The sequence below is a fragment of the Limulus polyphemus genome, unplaced genomic scaffold, assembly GCF_000517525.1.
Source record: "Limulus polyphemus unplaced genomic scaffold, Limulus_polyphemus-2.1.2 Scaffold2762, whole genome shotgun sequence".
NCBI lineage: Eukaryota > Metazoa > Arthropoda > Merostomata > Xiphosura > Limulidae > Limulus > Limulus polyphemus.
In genome coordinates, this window is record NW_013668372.1 from 58,571 (window position 1) to 79,067 (window position 20,497).

The 20,497-nt window shown below is 36.3% G+C and overlaps 1 protein-coding gene across 4 annotated transcripts in view; it reads left to right on the forward strand.

Annotated features, from left to right (window-relative positions):
- Positions 1 to 20,497, forward strand: part of LOC106467840 (gamma-tubulin complex component 4-like) — a 136,392-nt gene that overhangs the window by 54,180 nt on the left and 61,715 nt on the right. For all 4 annotated transcript variants that reach the window (XM_022396040.1, XM_022396041.1, XM_022396042.1 and 1 more), the window contains one exon: positions 1,611 to 1,667. In XM_022396040.1, the coding sequence (XP_022251748.1) occupies positions 1,611 to 1,667 (57 nt within the window). The remainder of the gene's footprint in view (positions 1 to 1,610; positions 1,668 to 20,497) is intronic.

Consider the following 20,497-nt stretch of genomic DNA (forward strand, 5'->3'; position numbering starts at 1 on the left):
CCCAAAACTTTGTCTTCAAAATAAGGGTGTGTCTTATACACCGATGCATCTTATATTCCGAAAAATATGGTATATCAATGTTTTGGTGTTTTGCCTTTATCATCAACTTTTCAATACTATCCTAACACATTACACAGCTCAACTAATTTGGTTAGGGAAACGATTGATTAAAAGAAGAAATTATTTACAAACAATGCATGTGTTTGTTATGGTCATGCATAAAAGTAAAAAAAATTATATTTTTGAACTAGTTAACAATACTGAAATGATTCATTTGAACATGCAACAATTGTTTATCTAAGTTATTTAGACTATTAAACATTTACACTGAAAATAAACTCCAATTTAAATAAAGATTGAGCAATTATGTAATGAAATCAAAGTTGAAATTTAAACATTATCATATATGATAAATAATAAATATCTGTAAACCTCCTTATATGTTTAGTGTTTGGATTACTGCATCTTTGTACTTCTTGTCAAGAAATAGCTTGTCCTTTATGAGCTAATTTTTTATGTATTAGGTTATTTGTGTTTTTTATAGCTTGAAAATAATGTTAAACTTAGAACAATACATGAAAAATGTTTAACAGTGTTTAATAGTACTTCTGGAATTGTAGGTTTTAGTGTTAGAGTAGTATTCAGCCAAACTATATGAGAATAATACTAGAAGCTCATCTTTGTTAAGTTGCTATTTAATATTATAAGTTCTATACAGGAAAGTATTAAAGCATGTGATACTAAGGTTAATGATGATTCTATCTTAGTTTTTGTATGGAACTCTATTACTATTCTCAAAAATATTTCATTGGATTGTCTATGAATGTGGTATGCAGGCATACCATGTTTTTCCTATCCACTTATTTAATATAAAAAGTTCTGTACATATTATGTATGTAATTTTAATGTAAAGTATTGGTCAAGACAGCCACTAAGCTTCTCTCATGCTAGTTACAATCTGAGCTGGGTCACTTAATTATTGAGTGACATGCACTTTCTTGTAGGAAAGAATCCTGTAAACTAGAATGTTTTGTATAGGAATAGACAGTGGTCCTTTTCACTGGTAAGTCAGATGATACCTTAAGGGTACAGTATTCTTTAATTTTTGATGTTAGGGAAACATGTAGGTTTAGAAGATCATATAAGACAAATATAACCCAAGCACTTTTGAAAGGTCCACATTCCTTATGTTGGAATGAGAGTAACTATCAGTCATGTGAGTAGCACATGCACCCTGAGAAGATGGTACTGCTGATTGAAACAAATTGAGATTAACATTGAAGATTAGATACATGATTGACTTGATTAAGATTTACATAGATGTGATGATCTTTGAACTTTTAGTAAAGGCACTCACAAGATAAACTTGTTATTTTGCCTTGATTTTTGTTAGATGGAAATACAGATTAACTTAGGTCCAGAGAATTTAAATTTTTGCTGAAAAAACATTTTCTGTTGAGCCTCCTGCTGTTCTACATTTCCTACCTAGTTATACAGACGGAATCCTACAGAAATGTTATTGATTAAACCTGTGTTTGTAGATTGTGGAATAAACAACATTTTCTTAAGAGATTGTTTTTGGTGACAGTGTTTGATTTGTTTACTTTCAGTATCATCTAGTGTTTCCTGCTTTGGAGCAACTAACTGAACACATCAAGAAACAAAAGGTGACTTAAGTCTATTACATGTTTTGATTTTATATTATTTTCTGTAAATTTGTGTATTATAGATTTTCTAACTGTGAATATAATTATTTAATTGGAAATAGGTAACTACTAACTTCAGAATCTAAGTTAATATTTTTTTACTGTCTAAGATTTGAACTTGTACATTTATCAAGGACATCTATGTACATGTGAATTTATTTAGTCCTAAGACTTAATCTGCTAAATTTAAACCATTTGGAATATAGAACAAGCATGTAAGTATGTTCTCTCATGAACACCTTGTTGTGTTGGAAGAAGGAAAAGTTTATTATTATTTAAATTACAAAATTGTAATATATCTATGACATTATAAAGTTATAATATAGATCAGTAATTTAAATATGAAATGTTACTGTGTTACACCACCTAGAATCTATGTATGTGGCCATTCAATATTTCTGTTAATCAGAGTTTGCTAGTTTTGGTTTAAAAGGGTTATTTATGTTTTCTTTCCAAGAAACTTGTAACACATGTAATAAGAGCATAACACATTATTTATAAGAAGTTGCAAACATGAACAGGTGGTGATTGACACAAAACTAGACTAAGTTATTCTTTATAGTGATAAATATCTAATGTCCTTCACAGACAAAACTTTTGAAAACTTTACAGAAATATCTGAAATAGCTTAGCAGTTTGTGCTAACCTCTTCTACTTTCACAAAACAAACACGCAACCAATACCAATGAATGACAAAACTTAGGACATCTGTAAACATCTAATAATAAAAGTCATCTGTGAACTATATAAGAAACTTTGTGTAGGCAAAATAGTAAGAGCTCTTGTGAAATGTACAAAAAGCACACAAATAATAAATGCATTTCTACCTGATGTTACTGACTTCTTAAAACCTGGATTCTGCTACAACTATGAAAGAAGCCCTTCTAATCCAGAACATCAAACTTTGATTCACAGACATACTGGATGCCTACTTACATAAACTCTAGATGGTGTTCCTGGGTAACACCTTTTTGTTGTTAATTGCTGACCTATAGTATGACTGTAATGTCACAGATTTGTTACAGTTTTGTAATTTAATAAGAAATATTTCTTCTAACACTGCAAGTGATTTGTAACAGAACATTTCTAATGTATTTAATTATATTAAGTGACAATGTCAATCTTATGTATGGGTGTAGGCTAAGGTAGGTACAGTAGGTGTCTGTGACTTGTTGGCGATAAATTCAAACAATAAATGGACAGCATGCACTACACTTGTTTGAAAATAATATATTCAAAACAAGATAAACGTATGTTCAAAAGTTCTTTACACTATGAAAATCACAGTTGTATCTTAAATACTATACAGTTCTTCTTGTCAAAAGTTCACTTAGGCTAATCTAATTACTGTAGAATCCAGTTGACAAGCCAAACTATTTTTATCATTATGGTATCAATGAATAATTCACTTACACTTTCTCCTGGGGAACCACAGTTGTATCCTGAATTTCCAGTAATCGTCTTCTTTTTGTCAAAGTCCACACAGATGGGTTCAATTAGTTTAGAACACCCTTTGACAAGACAAATTATTCTCATTATCTCTTTCAAAACTGTTAATCTCACTGTAGCATATTAGCCATTAGGCCATTCACTTCCATGCCAGTTAACATTATGTTTTCTTTTAACTTTTCTCTGACCAAACTTCTCTTTCATGTGACTTTACTTTACTCTGTTTTTGCTTGTCTGGTCGCAGCTATTTATACGTCTATCACTTAGGAACATGGACCAATTGTGGTGAATTTTCTAAATATAATGATATCTCAGCAAATAGGAAAGGTAAGAGGTTCATGTTTTATATTCTAGCTTGCCAATATTGGTAAGTTGAGCTTCTAATTTGTAAGAAACTATAGATATTGAATAGTGGGAGGCATACAATGTAATCTGAATGAAAGCAGAAGACAACATACCACATGTCCCACAAAAATCGATATTTAGCTATTTTTTTATACTTAATCTTAACCTTATCAGAATGTACACGTGTATTTTATAGAACCTTGTAACCACCATATAACCATGATAGTATACAGACTATAGCTCTGAAAGTACTTATCATATCTTCACAAAAGTTGGCAAGCTTTCAGTAAACTTAGTTTTCATAAACAGAAAATCAGAACTTATTAATTAAGTATTTTAATAAAATTTATGTTTAATAATATGGTGATTTTCATATTAAGTGTTAGAATACTTCATCTAAAAATTTTTAAATTCTGTAACACGCTAGTTTTATCTCATCTAAGCAATGCCATGAATTCTACCTTGCCCTCTCCAGTCTTTATACCTCACTCTATTGCCCCTTGTTACTCTCTCTATCTTCATCAATGTGCCCTCTATACCCACTCTGTGTATAAGCTCCCTGTTATTCTTTCTCATTCACTTTTTCTCGACAGCAAAAATTATGAAGATGGTCTTATGTCTTTACTGCAGGTATCTTTCAGCACTATTACAACATTTGCAACATTTCCTTTTGAATTATTTTAGATCTTTTTCGTGGGGCCTGAGTTTATTGTTTACTTTCTTGATTTTACAAGAAAAAAAAATTTTGGAGACATTATTTTAGAATATGGATACTTGCATTCATGTCTCAGACAGAGTCACCTGAAGCCCCTCCTCCACCACCTCATGATTCTAATATTACCTGGACATTGGGGGAGGAAACACCTTTGGTGAAGGACATACAGTTCTACATATGCAGAGGGGTAGAGTCTTACATGCGGTCTGATATTTTTTCTCCTATTGGCTCTGAGAACTAAGGTATTTTTTATCCAGCACTTTCCTTTTCTCAGACCAGCTACTCATTATCCTCGGACAAACATCCTGCCTTTTGCACCCATTTTTACAACTAGTATGCCATGTTTGTAATGTTTTGAGTATTTATCTTACGGCTTATGAATCTTCACCTTCTTTATTGGGAGAAACTAGTTCACTTGATTATTTAGTTCTGCATTGGCCCTAATGGATCTAAGAGAAACTCCTTTTCTCAGACAGTCTTCATTTTGCAGGAATTCCAGAATCCATGGAATCTCGAGCAGATGTGGCCCATCTACATTCTTCATTTTCTACACTGGCTTCTTGACTATTTCAAAGTTCTTCTACAGGATGGTTTATTACATCTCCCATTCATGTTTCCAGAACTCTTGCTTCAGTGCCACGATCCATTTGAACACAAGGTCAATTTCAACCTTACCAGTGGGGATCCTCCTCCAGGGTGGAGTGCAGATTTTGGCACTGGTGACTACCTTATGGGGTCAGGTCCTATGGGGTCTTGTCTTAGAGGGTTTGTGTCTGTATGTGAGACATTCACCACAGATCACTGGGTCATTGTACTTCTCAGGAGGGGATTGGGCATTCTATCCATGTCTCCTCCTCCTCTGTCTCTTTTACTGGTTGGCTTTCCACCCCCCAAAGACCCTCTTACATCCAATCATCGAGCACAAGCCATCTAGGATATTCTGCATAAAAAGGTCATAAAACTCATCACCGGTTATCAGCCTTTCTTGTCTCAATTGCATCCTCCAGCCTCCTCAGTTTACAATGGAGTCGTTTCTTTCCCTTCAGTGGCTCTTTTCCCTCGGACTATGGAGTACAAAATTCTATGTCACAGACGCTTAACTTCATGTCCCAGTTGCCGAGTCTTCAAGGCATTATCTCAGTTTCATGCTCTAACATTCGGCCTAGAATCTGCTTTTTATGTTTTTTTGCCAGATAGGCAGAGCTTTTACATGTCATCTTCACTCCTTCAGCATTCACACTCACCATTACATGGATAACTGGCTTCTTCTTGCCCCTTTCTGCCATTTGACAGAACTACACACTTGAACTCTGGTATCAGAAGTTGCAAAAGCTAGGTGTCTTATCAAAAAAGGAGAAATCTATTCTTAATCCCACACAGTACCTCTTACATTTAGGTGTGTTTTTCAATTCCTAACTCAGCTGGGGTCAATCTTCTCGTCTACTCCTTCAGGCCATGGAGCAGGCAGTTCTTCAAATACAGTTGCCTCCTCCACCAGCACAATCAGTTCTATCTCTTTTGGGGATGTTGGCATCCTTTGAATCACTCATTCCTTTAGTTTGGGCCCACAAGAGAGCCCTTCAATAGTTGTTACAGGACCAGTGGAACATTTGCATAGATGTGCTGGATTGTACAGTGAGACTGTTGGATTCCAGTGAGTTGGATCTCAGCTGGTGGTTCAACGGGTACAACCCAACTGTAGGTGTCCCTCTGCCAACTCCATGGTCAGAGACACATCTGTTCACTGATCCTTCTATTCAGGGCTGGGGTTCTTGTATAGACAATATGAAATTCAAGGATTATTGGACTGTGTAGGAAGCTTCTCTACAATCAATCTCTTAGAACTTTTAGCAGTTCAACTCAGGGTCTTGAGTTGTAGCAAGAGAAGGTGGTAATGCTTCAATCAGACAAATCCACAGTAGTCTCATCCTTTTCAAAGCATGAGTCACTCACTCCAGATCTCTTTTTTGTTTTTTTTCGACCAGTGGATCTTCTCCTTTGGGCACATAAGCACCAGAATGTTCTCGTCATGTTCCAGGGATAATGAATCTAGTGGCTAACCAGTTATCTCGTCCCAACATAGCTCTTCCAACAAAATGGATGGTTCTTCCTCAAGTTTTTCATTGGATCTGCTATTGTCTTGCGACACCACAGATCGAGGATTTCACCATATGTTGGAATGATCAGCTCCCATCCTTCTGATCTCTGGCTTTGGGAGTATAAGCTCTCAGTCAGGATCAGATCAGTTTTCATCTTTATGCATTCCCTCTTATTTGTTTGCTCTCCACAGTTTTGGCAGGCACTGATTCACTCCATGTCCTGTCAAGTTCTTCTGGTGGCAGTAAAATAGCTGGTTCAGCCCCGATTGCCACTCTTCCAGTAGATTCAGGAGTGTCTTCCCCATCCTCTCTGTCCATCTCTCTTATGTCAGCCTCGGACTTTTTTCATCCAGTAGTCTGCATTAATTGACTTCACGCCTGGCTTTTATGATGTCCATCATATGACATCAGGGATTGACATCTCGAGTGGCTTCCTTATTAACACATTCCATTTGACAGTCTTCTTTGGAAGTTTATCAAAGAAAATAGTTTAATTATTATCAGTGGTATCTCAAACATGGATGTAACCCTTTGCATCCCACTGTGCAACTGTTTGTGACAGGGTTCTTTGACAAAAGTTTGGCAACTTTGGCCTTCATTTGTTGCTCTCTATAAGACTACATGATCAGCTCCTTTTTGTTTTTCTATGCAAAGACAAGTATTTGAGTCTACGGTTTTGTCATAACTTTACAAGTCATTTCAGGTTATCCATCCTCATCATCCTTTCTAAATTCCTAACTGGGATATCACAGTAGTTCTCCATGGATTATCACGTCCACCTTTTGAACCTTTGGGGTCATGTTCACTATATCATCTTTCACTTAAAGCATGTTTTCTTCTGTTCAGTTGTGTTTGCACTCCATGTTTACAGAACACTGTACCATTCCAACTATGTTCTATTGTATCCACACAAGGTTTTTCTCTCCTATTCATTTTCCTTCCATTTCCCATTTATATGACCTTTCGGATCCAGATAATCTTTTATACTGCCCTGTTCAGGCTCTCTGATGTTATGTGGCATGCACTGAAGCATTTTACAGTTTCTTGCATCTTATCCTCTGTCACTTTGACAAGATGGATTCATCAAATTGGTTTGAATAGCTTACTCTGCTAAGACATTTCTTGGTCTCATCTCATCAAGCTCGACATATATCGATGTCCCTAGCAGCTTGGGCGTATCGCCCACTGGCGAGGAAATTTTACAGGCTGGTATGTAGACCACACCTAACACCTTTATATTGCACTATTTACTTGATTTATACTGACTCTTCCTCGGATGGGTTTTGGCTACCCCCATGGCTATTCTACATGCCCTGGCTCGATTTTCACAGAGGTGAGTAACTTCATTTCTTTCTTATTTAGGGACCTTCTCATCATTCTCGTGTGGATCCCACTCAGTGACGAGTGTTGCCTGATCAGGTATGCTTTTACAAATCTGCACTAGCTACCAGTAGACTAATAACTAAATTCCTGGTAGCAACAAGCTCTGTTGAGATGAGGTATTCCATGAGACTGTCTTGGTGCTTTCTGGGTAGTGAACAATTGTTCTATATCAAATATCACATACAATACTGGACTGCCACTCATTTGAACAACTCAGGGTTGGTTTTCTTTTCAAAATAGGGAACATGGTTCACCTATTGCACAGTTTCTGGAGCATCCTTCCTTAGTACTCCCCAGTGCGAGTTCCCCCAACCACTCTATTCTGGTTGAACAAGAGAGTCCTTACCACTCTCAGTTTCCTGTTACTGGAGTGGTGGACAGAGGTCTATTCCTCTTGAGTGATGTTGTACTCTTTATTTTGCTCAAGGAGAAGAGGATGGAGCTGGTCCAGCCTACGTGGGAGCCTTCTCAGAATTCTGGTTCAGAGATGACACCTTGCTATCTGGTTATGTGAGTGTGGCCCTTCTTTTTGATCATCCTTTTACTCCATGGTCGTGGAAGAGGGCCCTTGACTCCTTTTAATTTTGCACGTGGAGGATCACATCCATGAGCCATTGGTTGAACTTCATTTGTTCCACATCCTCCTTGTAATTTCGGGGGCAGGAAGTGTTACCTTGCCTCCCAGGTTGAGGAGTTAGATTTTCAGTTCGTAATTCCAGGTCGGATGATCTCTGTTTCTTCAGATTCAGTGAGGTGTGAATTGACTCCATAATTCTGGGTTTGGTTTGTTGCATTCTTAGCTTCTTCAGGTTGAGGAGAAGACTTTTGGATGTTGCATGGGTTCCCTTTGTAATTCTGGTGGCTCACATGCAAAAAAATTCTATAGATTTCAGATTGAATGTCTGGGCTTTTGATTCCCAGTTTGGTTTGCTACACTTTGTGCTTCTTCAGGTTAAAGTGACGGTTTGTCCACTTAGGGGCTGCTTGCATTCTCTTCATAATTCTCGTGGCTTGACATGCAACATCTATAACTTTCAGGTTGGTTCCCTTCACATCATATTTCTGTTACAAAGTTATATCATAGCCACTACACCTTGGATCTAGCTTTGAGTTCACAGCCCTATAATTCAATGATAAGACTTGGAACCTCGTCTGTGTGGTTGGGGCTTAGATGAATCTCATGATAATGAACAATATTGACTCTGTAGGCAGTTGGCCTTCACTGCTCACATTTAGATTTCACTTTATCTGGCAAAGAGCATATCTGTTCCAGAAGTAATGTGGATCCCCACCAGTGTGCTTTATTATATCTCAATATTACATACCTGTTTTTCTATTCAGGTTCTTTCTGTGTGGATCTTGCCCTCACTGGCCCCTCCGCTTGGTCATTGTTGGATTTTAGCTAAAGTATGTGTGGGGGTAAGTGTGTTTTGGAAGTTTACATTTTCCTATACTGAAAATGTATTTCCAATAGTACTTACCCCACGAAAGCTGGTGTTTGGGTCTGATAATCTTGCCAGCCTCAAAAAAGTGAATAAGGTGAGTACGAATCAGGTATAGAGGGCACATTGACATAGGTGAAGAGAGTCACAAGATTAAAATCACTAGGAGTGATGTAGTGGGTATAAAGACTGAAGGGTATAAAGAGGTTAAGTATTATTGGAAATACTTTTTCGGTATAGGAAAATGTAAACCTTCATTTGCATCATCCCTAAAATCTCCTAAATAAATATTAAAAGTTTTTCAAAAATACTTTATATTTTATCTGTTATCTTCTTACCCTAACTCTATATGAGGCTGGTCAAATAACATGAAACTGTATTTGTTTATCTTGAATAGCTTAACAATATATGTCTGTTTATATTTAAATGTTATTGTTTTATTGCTCTATGAACTGTATCTAAATTAATATTTAGATGATAAAATTTGAAATTACTTGGCAAATGTGCAGCTCAAGTTATCCTTTTGAATTATAGAACATACAGGCTACTTGCGAATGTACCCTGTGAAAAATTTAATTCTTCATTACTTTACCTAATATGACCTTATCTAACTTAAAAAGTTTCAGATTTTTACATTTTAGTTACTTTTGTAACAGTAAATAAAGAATACACATGAAAAACAAGAAATAAAGTACTTATCTGTGTTTTCATATTTTTGCTGTCGACTGTTGATGACACTTAACCCTAATTTTTATATTAATAGTACTACTGCAAGAAATATTTTTTTCTTTAATTAAATAATGCTCCAAAGAACACAGAATAATCACATACAAAAAGCAGAATACCTTCTATAACTATCATAATTATTATGGCTTTCTAACTATGCAGCAAGAGCTGTTAGAAATTCAGCTAAACTTGTCAATGTCTTTCCCATGGGAATCAAGCGTGAACTGGAAGCAAAATTGACAATTACCTGTGCAGAAAAAATGTAATATAATATGTCATTTGATAGATTGAAACTTTGGCTTAATTGGTTATAAATAATATAATATTAAACATCAGAGAGAACTATTTGCAATTTGTGAAAGAGAGGATGTGACAGTTGTGTGTGACAGGAAGGGTCTCATTTTCTAGTTTATGACTGTGAAACCAAATATAATTGAAGGCTATAAAAATTATGCTTTGCCTGAGCAATAACAATAATATAATCAGTAATGTTTGTTGAATTTCAAACTTCTCAGATAAGTGATAGACATATTAAAGAAGAGGGAAAGCATAGATAACAAACATTACAGTGCTCATACTAGGGGAGATTGAGGTTTTTTAGAAATATTTCTTTAGAATATAAAGAACTTAAAACTTAAATAATATTAAAATTTGATTTATTAGTTATGTTTTAATGTCAAGTTTATTCGTATGTATTGACGATAATAAAGTAGTTTATTTAAATTTTGAATGTAACTCTGTGAAAGGTTGTGACACTCACTTTCACCTACCCAATGAGAAAGTGTAAAAATTAAAAAATTAAATTATGTATAATACTAAAATTTGAATTATAAACTACAGTTTCATGTTACATTTATTGGCATAGATTCATAAAATATTGGTTTAATAAAATTTTGAATATAAATCTACAAATGCGATAAAATGCCTCCTGATCCCTACCAGCAGCAATAGAGTTAATATGAATGCTGCATGAATATCTAAATGTTAAATTAAAATAACTAGATTTCCTTTAGAAACAACCCATTTTCTACCTGCCATAAAAATAGTGTTGGTAATGTGGGATAAATTTTACAGCTGTAAGTATTTCTTTCTTTGTTTTGGTATCTCTGTTCAGGAGTTGTCAGTATATGGTGAATAAATGATTATGTATTCTTCATCCTGCACCTAAGACAATACTACTCTAATTAACCTTTTGCTAGAATCAATATCCTGTAGGAATGGACAACTTTATCTTTGGTATACTAACACCTGAGCTTCTGTTAAATAATACATTAAGGGTTAAAATGCATGGTCACAGTTCTCAGTCCACCTGAAATGTTTTTTTTTTTTTTTATTAGAGTAGACAGTGGTGAAACATTCTTGGAGAAAGTGACTACAAATCATCAATAATATAGGGAAAACCCATTAAACTGCAGTTTGTTCATTTTGTCATGGGTTGGAACCAATTTCTGCTCTTTGCAATGTTTGCAGGGTCTGTAAAGATTTTCTCCTATCACAATATGTGACTATGTCTGCACAAGTTCACAGTTGCTGGCTTCAGTTTCAAGCCTATTTTTGTTATCTATTGAAGTTCCATGCCTATTTTTTCAGCAGTAGACTAAAATGTGTGAATAAACACCAGGACATTGTCAATATGGATCAGACATCTCTTCTTTTGCAGCTTTCTTAGTGTAAAATTTCATGCCATTTCAAAAAGGCATTTATTAACACACAGATGAAATGACAAGATGAGAAATTAGTAAAAATCCCTTTGAGTGCTGAAAGCAATTTTGGACTTGCTTTCGTTGTACAGCTTGACTTGTTGAATCTATTGTGTTGAACAACAGGCATCTTCCAGTACATCTAGACATTTTTCTGTCTATAGAAGTGGAAAAGCATGAGCTTGGGTCATTTCAACAGGAATTCTGGGACTAATGATAAGTTAATCTAACTTACAAATAAACTAACAGAAGTTCTCCACTAATCATTCAAGTGACTGAATAGACTCAATAAATCTTTATTAAGTCATTCCAAATGAAAGATGATTTTCATGCTAAGAATATAAATATTTCATTTGCACAACCTATTGAATCTCCTAAATGAATATCAAAAGATTTGTTTTTGGTATAACTTTATATTTTCTCTTTTATTTTATCCACCTTAACACTAACTGTAGTGAAATCAACAATGGAAAATATTACCTTCTGTTTGTTTGTTTTCTAGAATTATGCAGATTGTAACAAAAAATTGCAGTTATTTATCCAAATAACCTCAGGTATCTTACCTTTTCACATCTTCTTGCTTTTAATTTTATTATTTTACAGTGACCTCTAGACCAGGCCTCGACAAATTCTGGATGTCAGATCATCATGGTGACTAGTATTTCCTTTAATTTTATTCGTGAGTAGGGCTGTGCTAAATAGAACTCAATTCTAGAACAGTTCTGGACTCTTGGATGTCCGGAATTATTTTTGTGTTCTTTGAGTCCTAACTCGAACTTCGTTTTTAAGATTTTAATGGCAGATTCAATGCTTCTTCATGTTTTTTCAGGAATGAAGTACTGCAGTTGCAAAACACATTACTAATTTTGTTTTTCTTCTTTCTTTCAATTCAACCAATCAGTGCACATGTTTAAACTCAGGTGGGACTAAAAGCAGTTAGTAGAGGCAATACTATCAAGTGGTTGTTTATATCATGTGATTGTTAGCATGCAGTCATTTCTGTGAAAGTAAATAAATATACACTGGTGCCTCTATTATTTGTACCAGTCCAGGGAAAGCAAAAAATTAGTGTACCTCAATTTTTAGTTTATTGTTTAATATAAATAAAAATTTTCAATATTTTTAATTTCCTGGTTTTAAATTATAATCTTTTTACTGTCGTTTAATCACATTATCATGAAAAATTATAAAATTCATCACAATCATAATAATAAAAGCCAAGTGCTGGTCAGCCAGTCAGTCAATCATGCTCAATTTCTCTGAATTTTGTGAGTTACACAAGTTCAATTCTATTTTTTCTCGTATAGTGCTTCCTCTTTTGAGTGCCCATTTCTGTTTTTTGTTGAATTTAATTGCTAACATAGGCATAAATAGCTCCTAAATTTTGGCATTTTTTTCTGCTATAGATATGGAAGTGCATTCACACCTTATCAATGCCTGTGAAAAATAAGTCAAAACTAGTGCAAATCTATACTTGGAAATTAATTTGAAAAAACCTTTGTTAAAACAACTGAAGATACAATTATCTGTAGGGAACACCCCAACACAATATAAACATGCATATGTGGTTAAAGGATGCTAGCCGTGCAGCATAGAATAGTGGATGACAACTGAAATCTTTAAGAAATCTTAGTGTGTATTTTGTGTGTTTTTGTATACTATGTTTTTCATCATCAATCAAATAAAGTTAATCAAGCTACAGATATTTTGTATTCCTGTTTTAACTGCTAGAAATAACAGAGGATATCATGCAACACCTGAACTTTTGCAACCAAAATTAATTTCTGAGTGATAAGTTCTCCAAAACATCTAAATTATTGTCTAGAGTTCTAATTGAACAATTATTTTGAGAAAATTTGGGGAAAAGAAAAAACGTGGATAATTAACGATTGCAAATAATGGAGGCACATATAATTGAGGCACTAGTGTAGCCTCCATTTCTGAGTACAAACAGTAGTAAAGTTAGGTTTGGCATACCTGGATTTCTGTGATAGGCATTGAGAGTTTTTAAAAATTTAATACATTTGATAACATTTCTGCTGTTATAATGTTCCAGAGACATCCAGACTTCAGATACTTGTATAGATATAAGGTGCAGAAGCAGCAGCATGATGTCTATCTTTGCAGTAGACCACCTCTCATTTATATCCTTTGTTGACTGCCTCAAAAGCATGAAGTATTAGCCTTGTGTCAGCTTTTTTGTGGTTTCCGTGGAGCCTGAGGTCATCTCTGCATGTGGACTTTGCATCTGTAGAATTGGAAAATTCACCATTTTGTACCAGCAAATCTTTACCTTTTTTGCATTAGTACATCAGATAAGAACTCAGCGAGGTTGGCTTTGGATGAAACCAATACACAAGCTAATCAACAACACAGATGTTCTACTGATTAGTTTGTGTATTGGTTTCATTTTACCTAAGTGCTTTGTACATGTTGCTAACTTGATTGATTCCTCTCCAATGTAACAACTGAATACCACATCCACTTGAATTGTGTACCCATTCAGAATTTTCATGAATATTTCAGCATAGTGCCCAAATAGTTGGTATTCAGGAAGCTTTCCAAAAGACTAAATAAGTCCATGACCATCAATTAGCACATATGTTTTCATATGACTGTTTGGAATTTCTGAGGGTATAATCATTCCAGTTGTCAAGACACTCATTAACTCTGCTTTTGGTGTTGAGTTCACTTCTCCCCCAGGTTTGGTCAGAGACAGCACGAATTGGTAACAGCTCATGTTTTAGAATGATCTCCATAACCATTGGTCTCCCTGCTGTAACAGCATTGATCAATTGCTTAATAACTTGTCATCTTTGAAAGTTTTTACAACATTTTGCTTCATAGAAACAGTTGCCTTGTTCAAATCAGCAAAGGTTTTTGATTGATTTTTCTTCATTTTGTCATAAAATCCTATTGTTCTTTCAGTCAATCGTTGCTTCACGTTGGTAATGAGTTGATGCTTTCCTCAGTCTGCAGCTGTCAGGAGATCTCTCACCACTTCTGAAGGTGCAGCATCTCTTGTCACCAGTGGTATCAAGGATGTGTCCCTGCACACTCTGTTTGTTGGTGTTTCATCGTTATCTTTCCTCAAAAATGTATGTATTCTAAAGACATCAAATCTTGTAAGCTGGGCAGTGAGTTGCTTCACATAATCAACATCACAATCCATCCTAGATGACACACTGTCTGATTGAGTGAAAGGTGATTCTTCTTCATTGTTCTCCAGAATGAAGAGAGCTCTAGTTTCGTGGCAACTATGTGATCATTCCAACTATATGAGGCAAAGCTTGGTCATTTTTTGTAATGCTGATGATCCCATTCTGCATTTTACACGTTTTATTCATTCACTCAGTTGCCAGATTAACTGTAGTTTGGTTGAAATGCCTTTTGTTCCATTTCACAACAAAATTTCCAACATTAAATACTGTATGGTCATTTGGTGCTGTCTTCTCAAGGAGTTTCATATCTGCCAGATATACTAGCCACCATCGAGCATAATTTGTGTGGTCACATATGGTTAGCCATGGAAGTACTGCAGCAAAGGCTTCCAAATGAAGAGTCCAGTTGTCATCTCTTTGAGCTCTGATGAAATCGAGAAGAATCTCCACCTTTTCCATGTATGTCATCCACATCTGAAATGGGGATTGTCAGAGTGTTTTTTTTTTATCAGATTCATTTAGAAGGCCTTGAAAACTTTCATCATTCAAATTATCAGCAAGCTGGTCTACTGCTTTGCAGATATCTTCTCTATGGTTGGCATCTTTCTTTTTGCAGCTTAGCAACATCTGTGGCATGCATTTTCATGTCTTTGTATGTTTTGAACATAGACCACTTACTGTGCCTCAGAGCTTCTTATTTCATTTAGTGTTCTCTCATTGCCTGGTAGTAAGCTTTACCATTTAGCATGGTTTCAGTAGTGTTGGTTGCATAAACTGCTGCCTCAGCCCATAGGTCATCAAGTCCAGCATTTTCCATTTACTGGCCAGTGGCTTTCATGAAGTTGAAACTGATGTGAAACCCTCCACTGAGAAATATGACATTAATGAACCAACTAACTAACTAACTCTTTGCCTCAGCTATAAAGTAGTTGGTCAGCAGTGATCACTTTATACTTCTGGCCCATTTGGTTTGATATGATCAGGAAATAATTAATCTTGATGGTAAAGGTATCATTATCACCTGCAGGTGCCTGGAGAATGAGAAGCATCAACAATATTAGTGGCTTTATTGAGTGCTCTCCAGGCAGGAACTGACTGATTATCCTCACCATAGATTCTGGACATAATTCAAGTCATATGTTTGGCCCATGATTTGGGTCTTTCATACAGTTGTTGTTGAACCACATTATGTTAATCACTTAGTCTTTGCCAAATGAGGGTGAAGGTTATTGACAAGATGGAAGGATTGCATGATCAATTTTTAGAAACTCCTCTAGGGCATCAGGCTTGATTGTTCTTAGCTTCAGGGATCGTTCGACATTTATATTTGTTAGATCTTCTTGGGGAGCTGGATCTCTCTGCCACACTGCCAGCTGTGTAAAGTGAAACATATTCTTCCCATTCAACATTGCTTCCAGTACACCTATGTTGTCACAAGAACATATGATTATCCAATTCTCCACAAGATTGTATGGAACAAGAATGTTATGAGCTATGGTTAACTCAATTCTCTGAACAGTGCCAAAGCAGATAGTATGATTGGCTGCATGGAAAAGGTCAAGAAATGCTTGAGAGTGAGTAGCTTGATGCAGCACCAGACCTAAACTGATGTGCTTTGTTGTCAGTTTTTACCTATTAGATACTGCATACACTATATCTTGAGCAATGCTGCAGACAGTCTGCTTTACAGTGTTGTCTCATCTATGACATCTACACCTCCAAAGAGTAAGCAAAGGAAAATATACACACTTTGTGAGGCTTTTTAAGATTATAAAATCTGATTTTTTTTCCAGGATATATTAGTAGGTTTCCTCATGTTAGAGGTTGTACATAATTGACAGTCAGTCCAACTAACTGCTGAACTATTTCATAAAAAGTCATCCTCTTTGACTGCAAGTGCTGGAGCAGTGGCATATTCTGCTCGTTGCACATGTGGGTGTATCTCTCCTATACATTCACCATGTCATACACATTTCCACAAGATATTCCTGCACTAAAATCTCTGCACAACTGCAGCAAACACTCATTTGCTACAATTTTTTGTGGATTCATGGAAGATTTAAGTTTAGGAGACTGTCTTTCAAATTTTATCAAGCGTGCAAGGTTGTAGTGCTCTCTAGCAGTGACCAAGTCACTCACTCCAGAAAGGCTTGTACTCATCAATGGATTGATTTTGGTACATGCAATCGATTCTTCAGATTTTTCTGAAGTTTCTGCTCTGTGAACTTTCTTGTCCTGTGCTTGACAAAACATACATGAAGTCCAATCAGTTGGTAGATAGAAACTGTACCTTGTAGTGGTGAAGCGACACTTGAAGAATATTCAGGTTGAGCACTGGTTGTCTCTGTTGATGAACACTGCTGTTTTCTTAATCTAGATAGTTTGTTTTCAGATGTGAAATTAATGTAACATGCTTTGTGCCATTTAACATCCATTTTGTTGAATTCATTCATGGAAAGATGTTCTAGTTTTCTAGCACATCCATGTGTTTGGTATCACTGAATCACCGACATCTTTCTCCCTGGTCTTCCCATCTGTTGATGCTGTGTGTAAATCTCCTTTACCACTCTGACAGTAGAAACATTTTGAATTGTTATTGTCATTGAAATGTATTTTTCACTTTATAATAGATACTGGATCCATAGCTATATCAAGTTTATTTTGTGGAGTCAGCTCATCAAATGATTGGGAATTTTGTAAATTTACATACCTAAAAAAAACACTGACAATAACGTATATGGTATGTGCATATATGTTTTACATATAAATATTTACACAAGTACATGCAACCAATATGAAAGTTATTTTGCATTTTTTATTTCTAAGAGATTCGAACCTGCCATCCTCCATAAATTGTTCCAGCCATGGACCAAAATACTTTAGAGACAGCAAAATGAGTTTTCTAGCTACAGTGCCTTAAAAATAACAGTTTTTGTTGATACAGTATTTGAGTGTAGGAAGAGTAGATGCAAATCTGTCAAAAATAGCCAGTTTGACCCTTGTTACCTTAAAAGTGACCTTCAGAAATAATACTGATGGGGGCATCCACCCTAATCTTCTTTTGTATGCTTGAGGCAAGATATTTAGCATGGATATCAAGTATTAAAAAACAGTGCCATTATTAAAATTTTAAGGGCACTTTTCAGTGTTTGGCTTGCCTACTGTATACGTAAGTGAAAATTATAATCGAGGACAACTTACAACAGATGACCAAATGTACACAAAAAATGTTGTCTTTGTGAAATGCTTGAAAAAGTATAAACTTTCTCCATACATATATTGTTACTACAATATAATTAACTTTTAGAAAATATGTTCATAAAAATGTATTTAAATTTAATTTTTAGTTGAAACATTAATAAGCATTTACTGTCATATAATTTATTAAAAAACACTTTTTGTATATGTTCTGTTATCCATATATGTTTGGAAGTTAAGGTAGGACTATGAATAAAGCTTAAGAATGAGATTGTATGAATAGATTCCAGGGAGAACAACACTTTAGAACCATTTATTTGCAATTTTATCTTGAGGGTAATTTCCAGGATTACTAATGAGGCAATGATTTTGCATAGGGTGATTGTGAAGGTTATCATTCATTGCTTTCTCTTTTTTTGTGCTGATGAGAAGTTTGTATTTTAATTTAGAAGGTATCAATTTATTAATTTTAAAAATAATGCAGTGTTTTGTATTATAAAGTAGTTTTTTGTTCATTAGAGATCAGTAGCTCAGGTTGAATATGGTTTAATGATTTAGTTTTACACTTAGTATTAAGTTATATTCATACATAGAGAAAATTATTTCCCTATCATGAGGAAACCATCTTGATGTTCTCTAACTGGGATGACTATACATGATTGAGTAATACTGAGGTTTAATTATAAACATAGTTGATAAGTATCAGAATAATGTCTTAACAAATTATGGAATACTTTATTTTTTTAAATTTAACCTACACTTAGTAGTGTTTTTGCTGTTGTTGATTTTAATAACTTGGTTTAATCACAGAGATAACAGTGTTTTCAGTGTCAGCGGTTCGGTCACTCAAAGACATCTTGTCGTGGTTCTGTGATGTGTGCTCGTTGTGGTGGCAAGGACCATGACTCCTACGAGTGCAAAATGGACCCTCACTGTGTTAATTGTAGTGGTTCCCACCCCTCTTCCTATAAGTCTTGCCCTAAGTGGGTGGAGGAGAAAGAGGTACAGCATTTGAAGACTCTAAATAACATCTCTTATCCTGATGCTCGGAAGCTATTGTTTCCAGGGCAGAAGACCCCGCACATGGCGTGAAAAAGACTCAGATGGAGGCACGGAAAGGTCCGTCTGCACTCCCACTGTAGCAGTGGAGCGTAGTGCAGAGGCATATGTCCGAGATGTAGGACCATGGATAATAGAGTTGATCAATCTACATCTACTCCAATCTCTGTCTCCACTGTTCCTTCCAGTGACTGCCTGGGTCAAGCTCCTCGGACACCAGGCCTCTGGTGTCCGTGCAGGTCCCTCTTCGGCCGCTAAATGCAGGACGATTATTCGATCACGTCCTCAGTCATTGGATTGTCACTCTGATGACAGAGATCTGCCCGCTCATTCAAGGGCAGGATCCATGGAGGTCAATTGACCTCTATCTAGTAAAGAAAAACGGCGTGGTCATAAACTGAAGGGTTCTCCACCCTCTTCTCCTAAACATACATAAAAATGGCCACTTTGATACAGTGGAGCTGTCGAGGTTTTCGTTCGAATCTTGATGACATTAAGGCGATGATTGACTCCTATCATCCTGCGTGTCTCTCCTTACAGGAAACATTTCTGAAACCTGCTGATACAGTCACCCTTCGGCAGTTTTCCTTGTACCGGAATGACAGGTTGTGTGACGGGTAGCACTGCTGGTCGACCAGCATGTGCCCTCCTTATCCGTGTCCCTCATTACACCCTTGGAGGCTGTAGCCATACGTGTTTCCTTGGGTTGTGCCATCACTGTTTGTTCTCTCTTCCTGTCTCCTGGGGAGACTTATGATCAATCGGACCTTGACGCTCTCGTTGACCAGTTGCCACCTTCCTTTTTACTTTTGGGAGACTTAAATGGACACAACCCCCTCTGGGGTGGTGCTGATATTGATGGGAGGGGTCGTTCCATAGAGCGCATGGTCTCGGACCACAACCTTTCTCTCTTCAGTACTGGAACATACACTTACTTTCATGCACCTAGTCAGTCTTTTACTGCCATTGATCTCTCAATTTGCTCCCTTCTCTCAGTATGATGGGAAAATGATCACTACCCCTGAGGATCGCTGTTGACCATCCAAGAAAAACGAGTGAAAAGTGCAAGGTTGGCCATGGTCGATGCCACCCGACCCGAGTGCCACGGTGGAAGCTGGACCAGGCTGACTGGCCATCTTTCACCTCTCTCTCTGAACTTGATCCTGCCTTTGTCTGTCTACCATCAATAGACGATTGTGTGGTGACAGTGACTGACTGTATTGTCCAGGCAGCTGTTTATTCTATTCCTAAGACCTCGACACGGTTTCCACGGTATCCTCGTCCATGGTGGAGTCCTGCCTGCCAGGAGGCACGGAAGGCTCAAAAACGGGCCTGGGATACCTTTCGACGGTAACACACTCTTTCTAACCGCATTGTTTATCAGCGGGCCCATGCCCATACTCGGCAGGTTCGACGTCAAAGCCAAAAGGAGTCTTGGATAAAGTTCACTACTACCATCCTTCTACCACCAATTCCAAAACTGTATGGGACAAGATTTGGAGAGTCACTGGGAG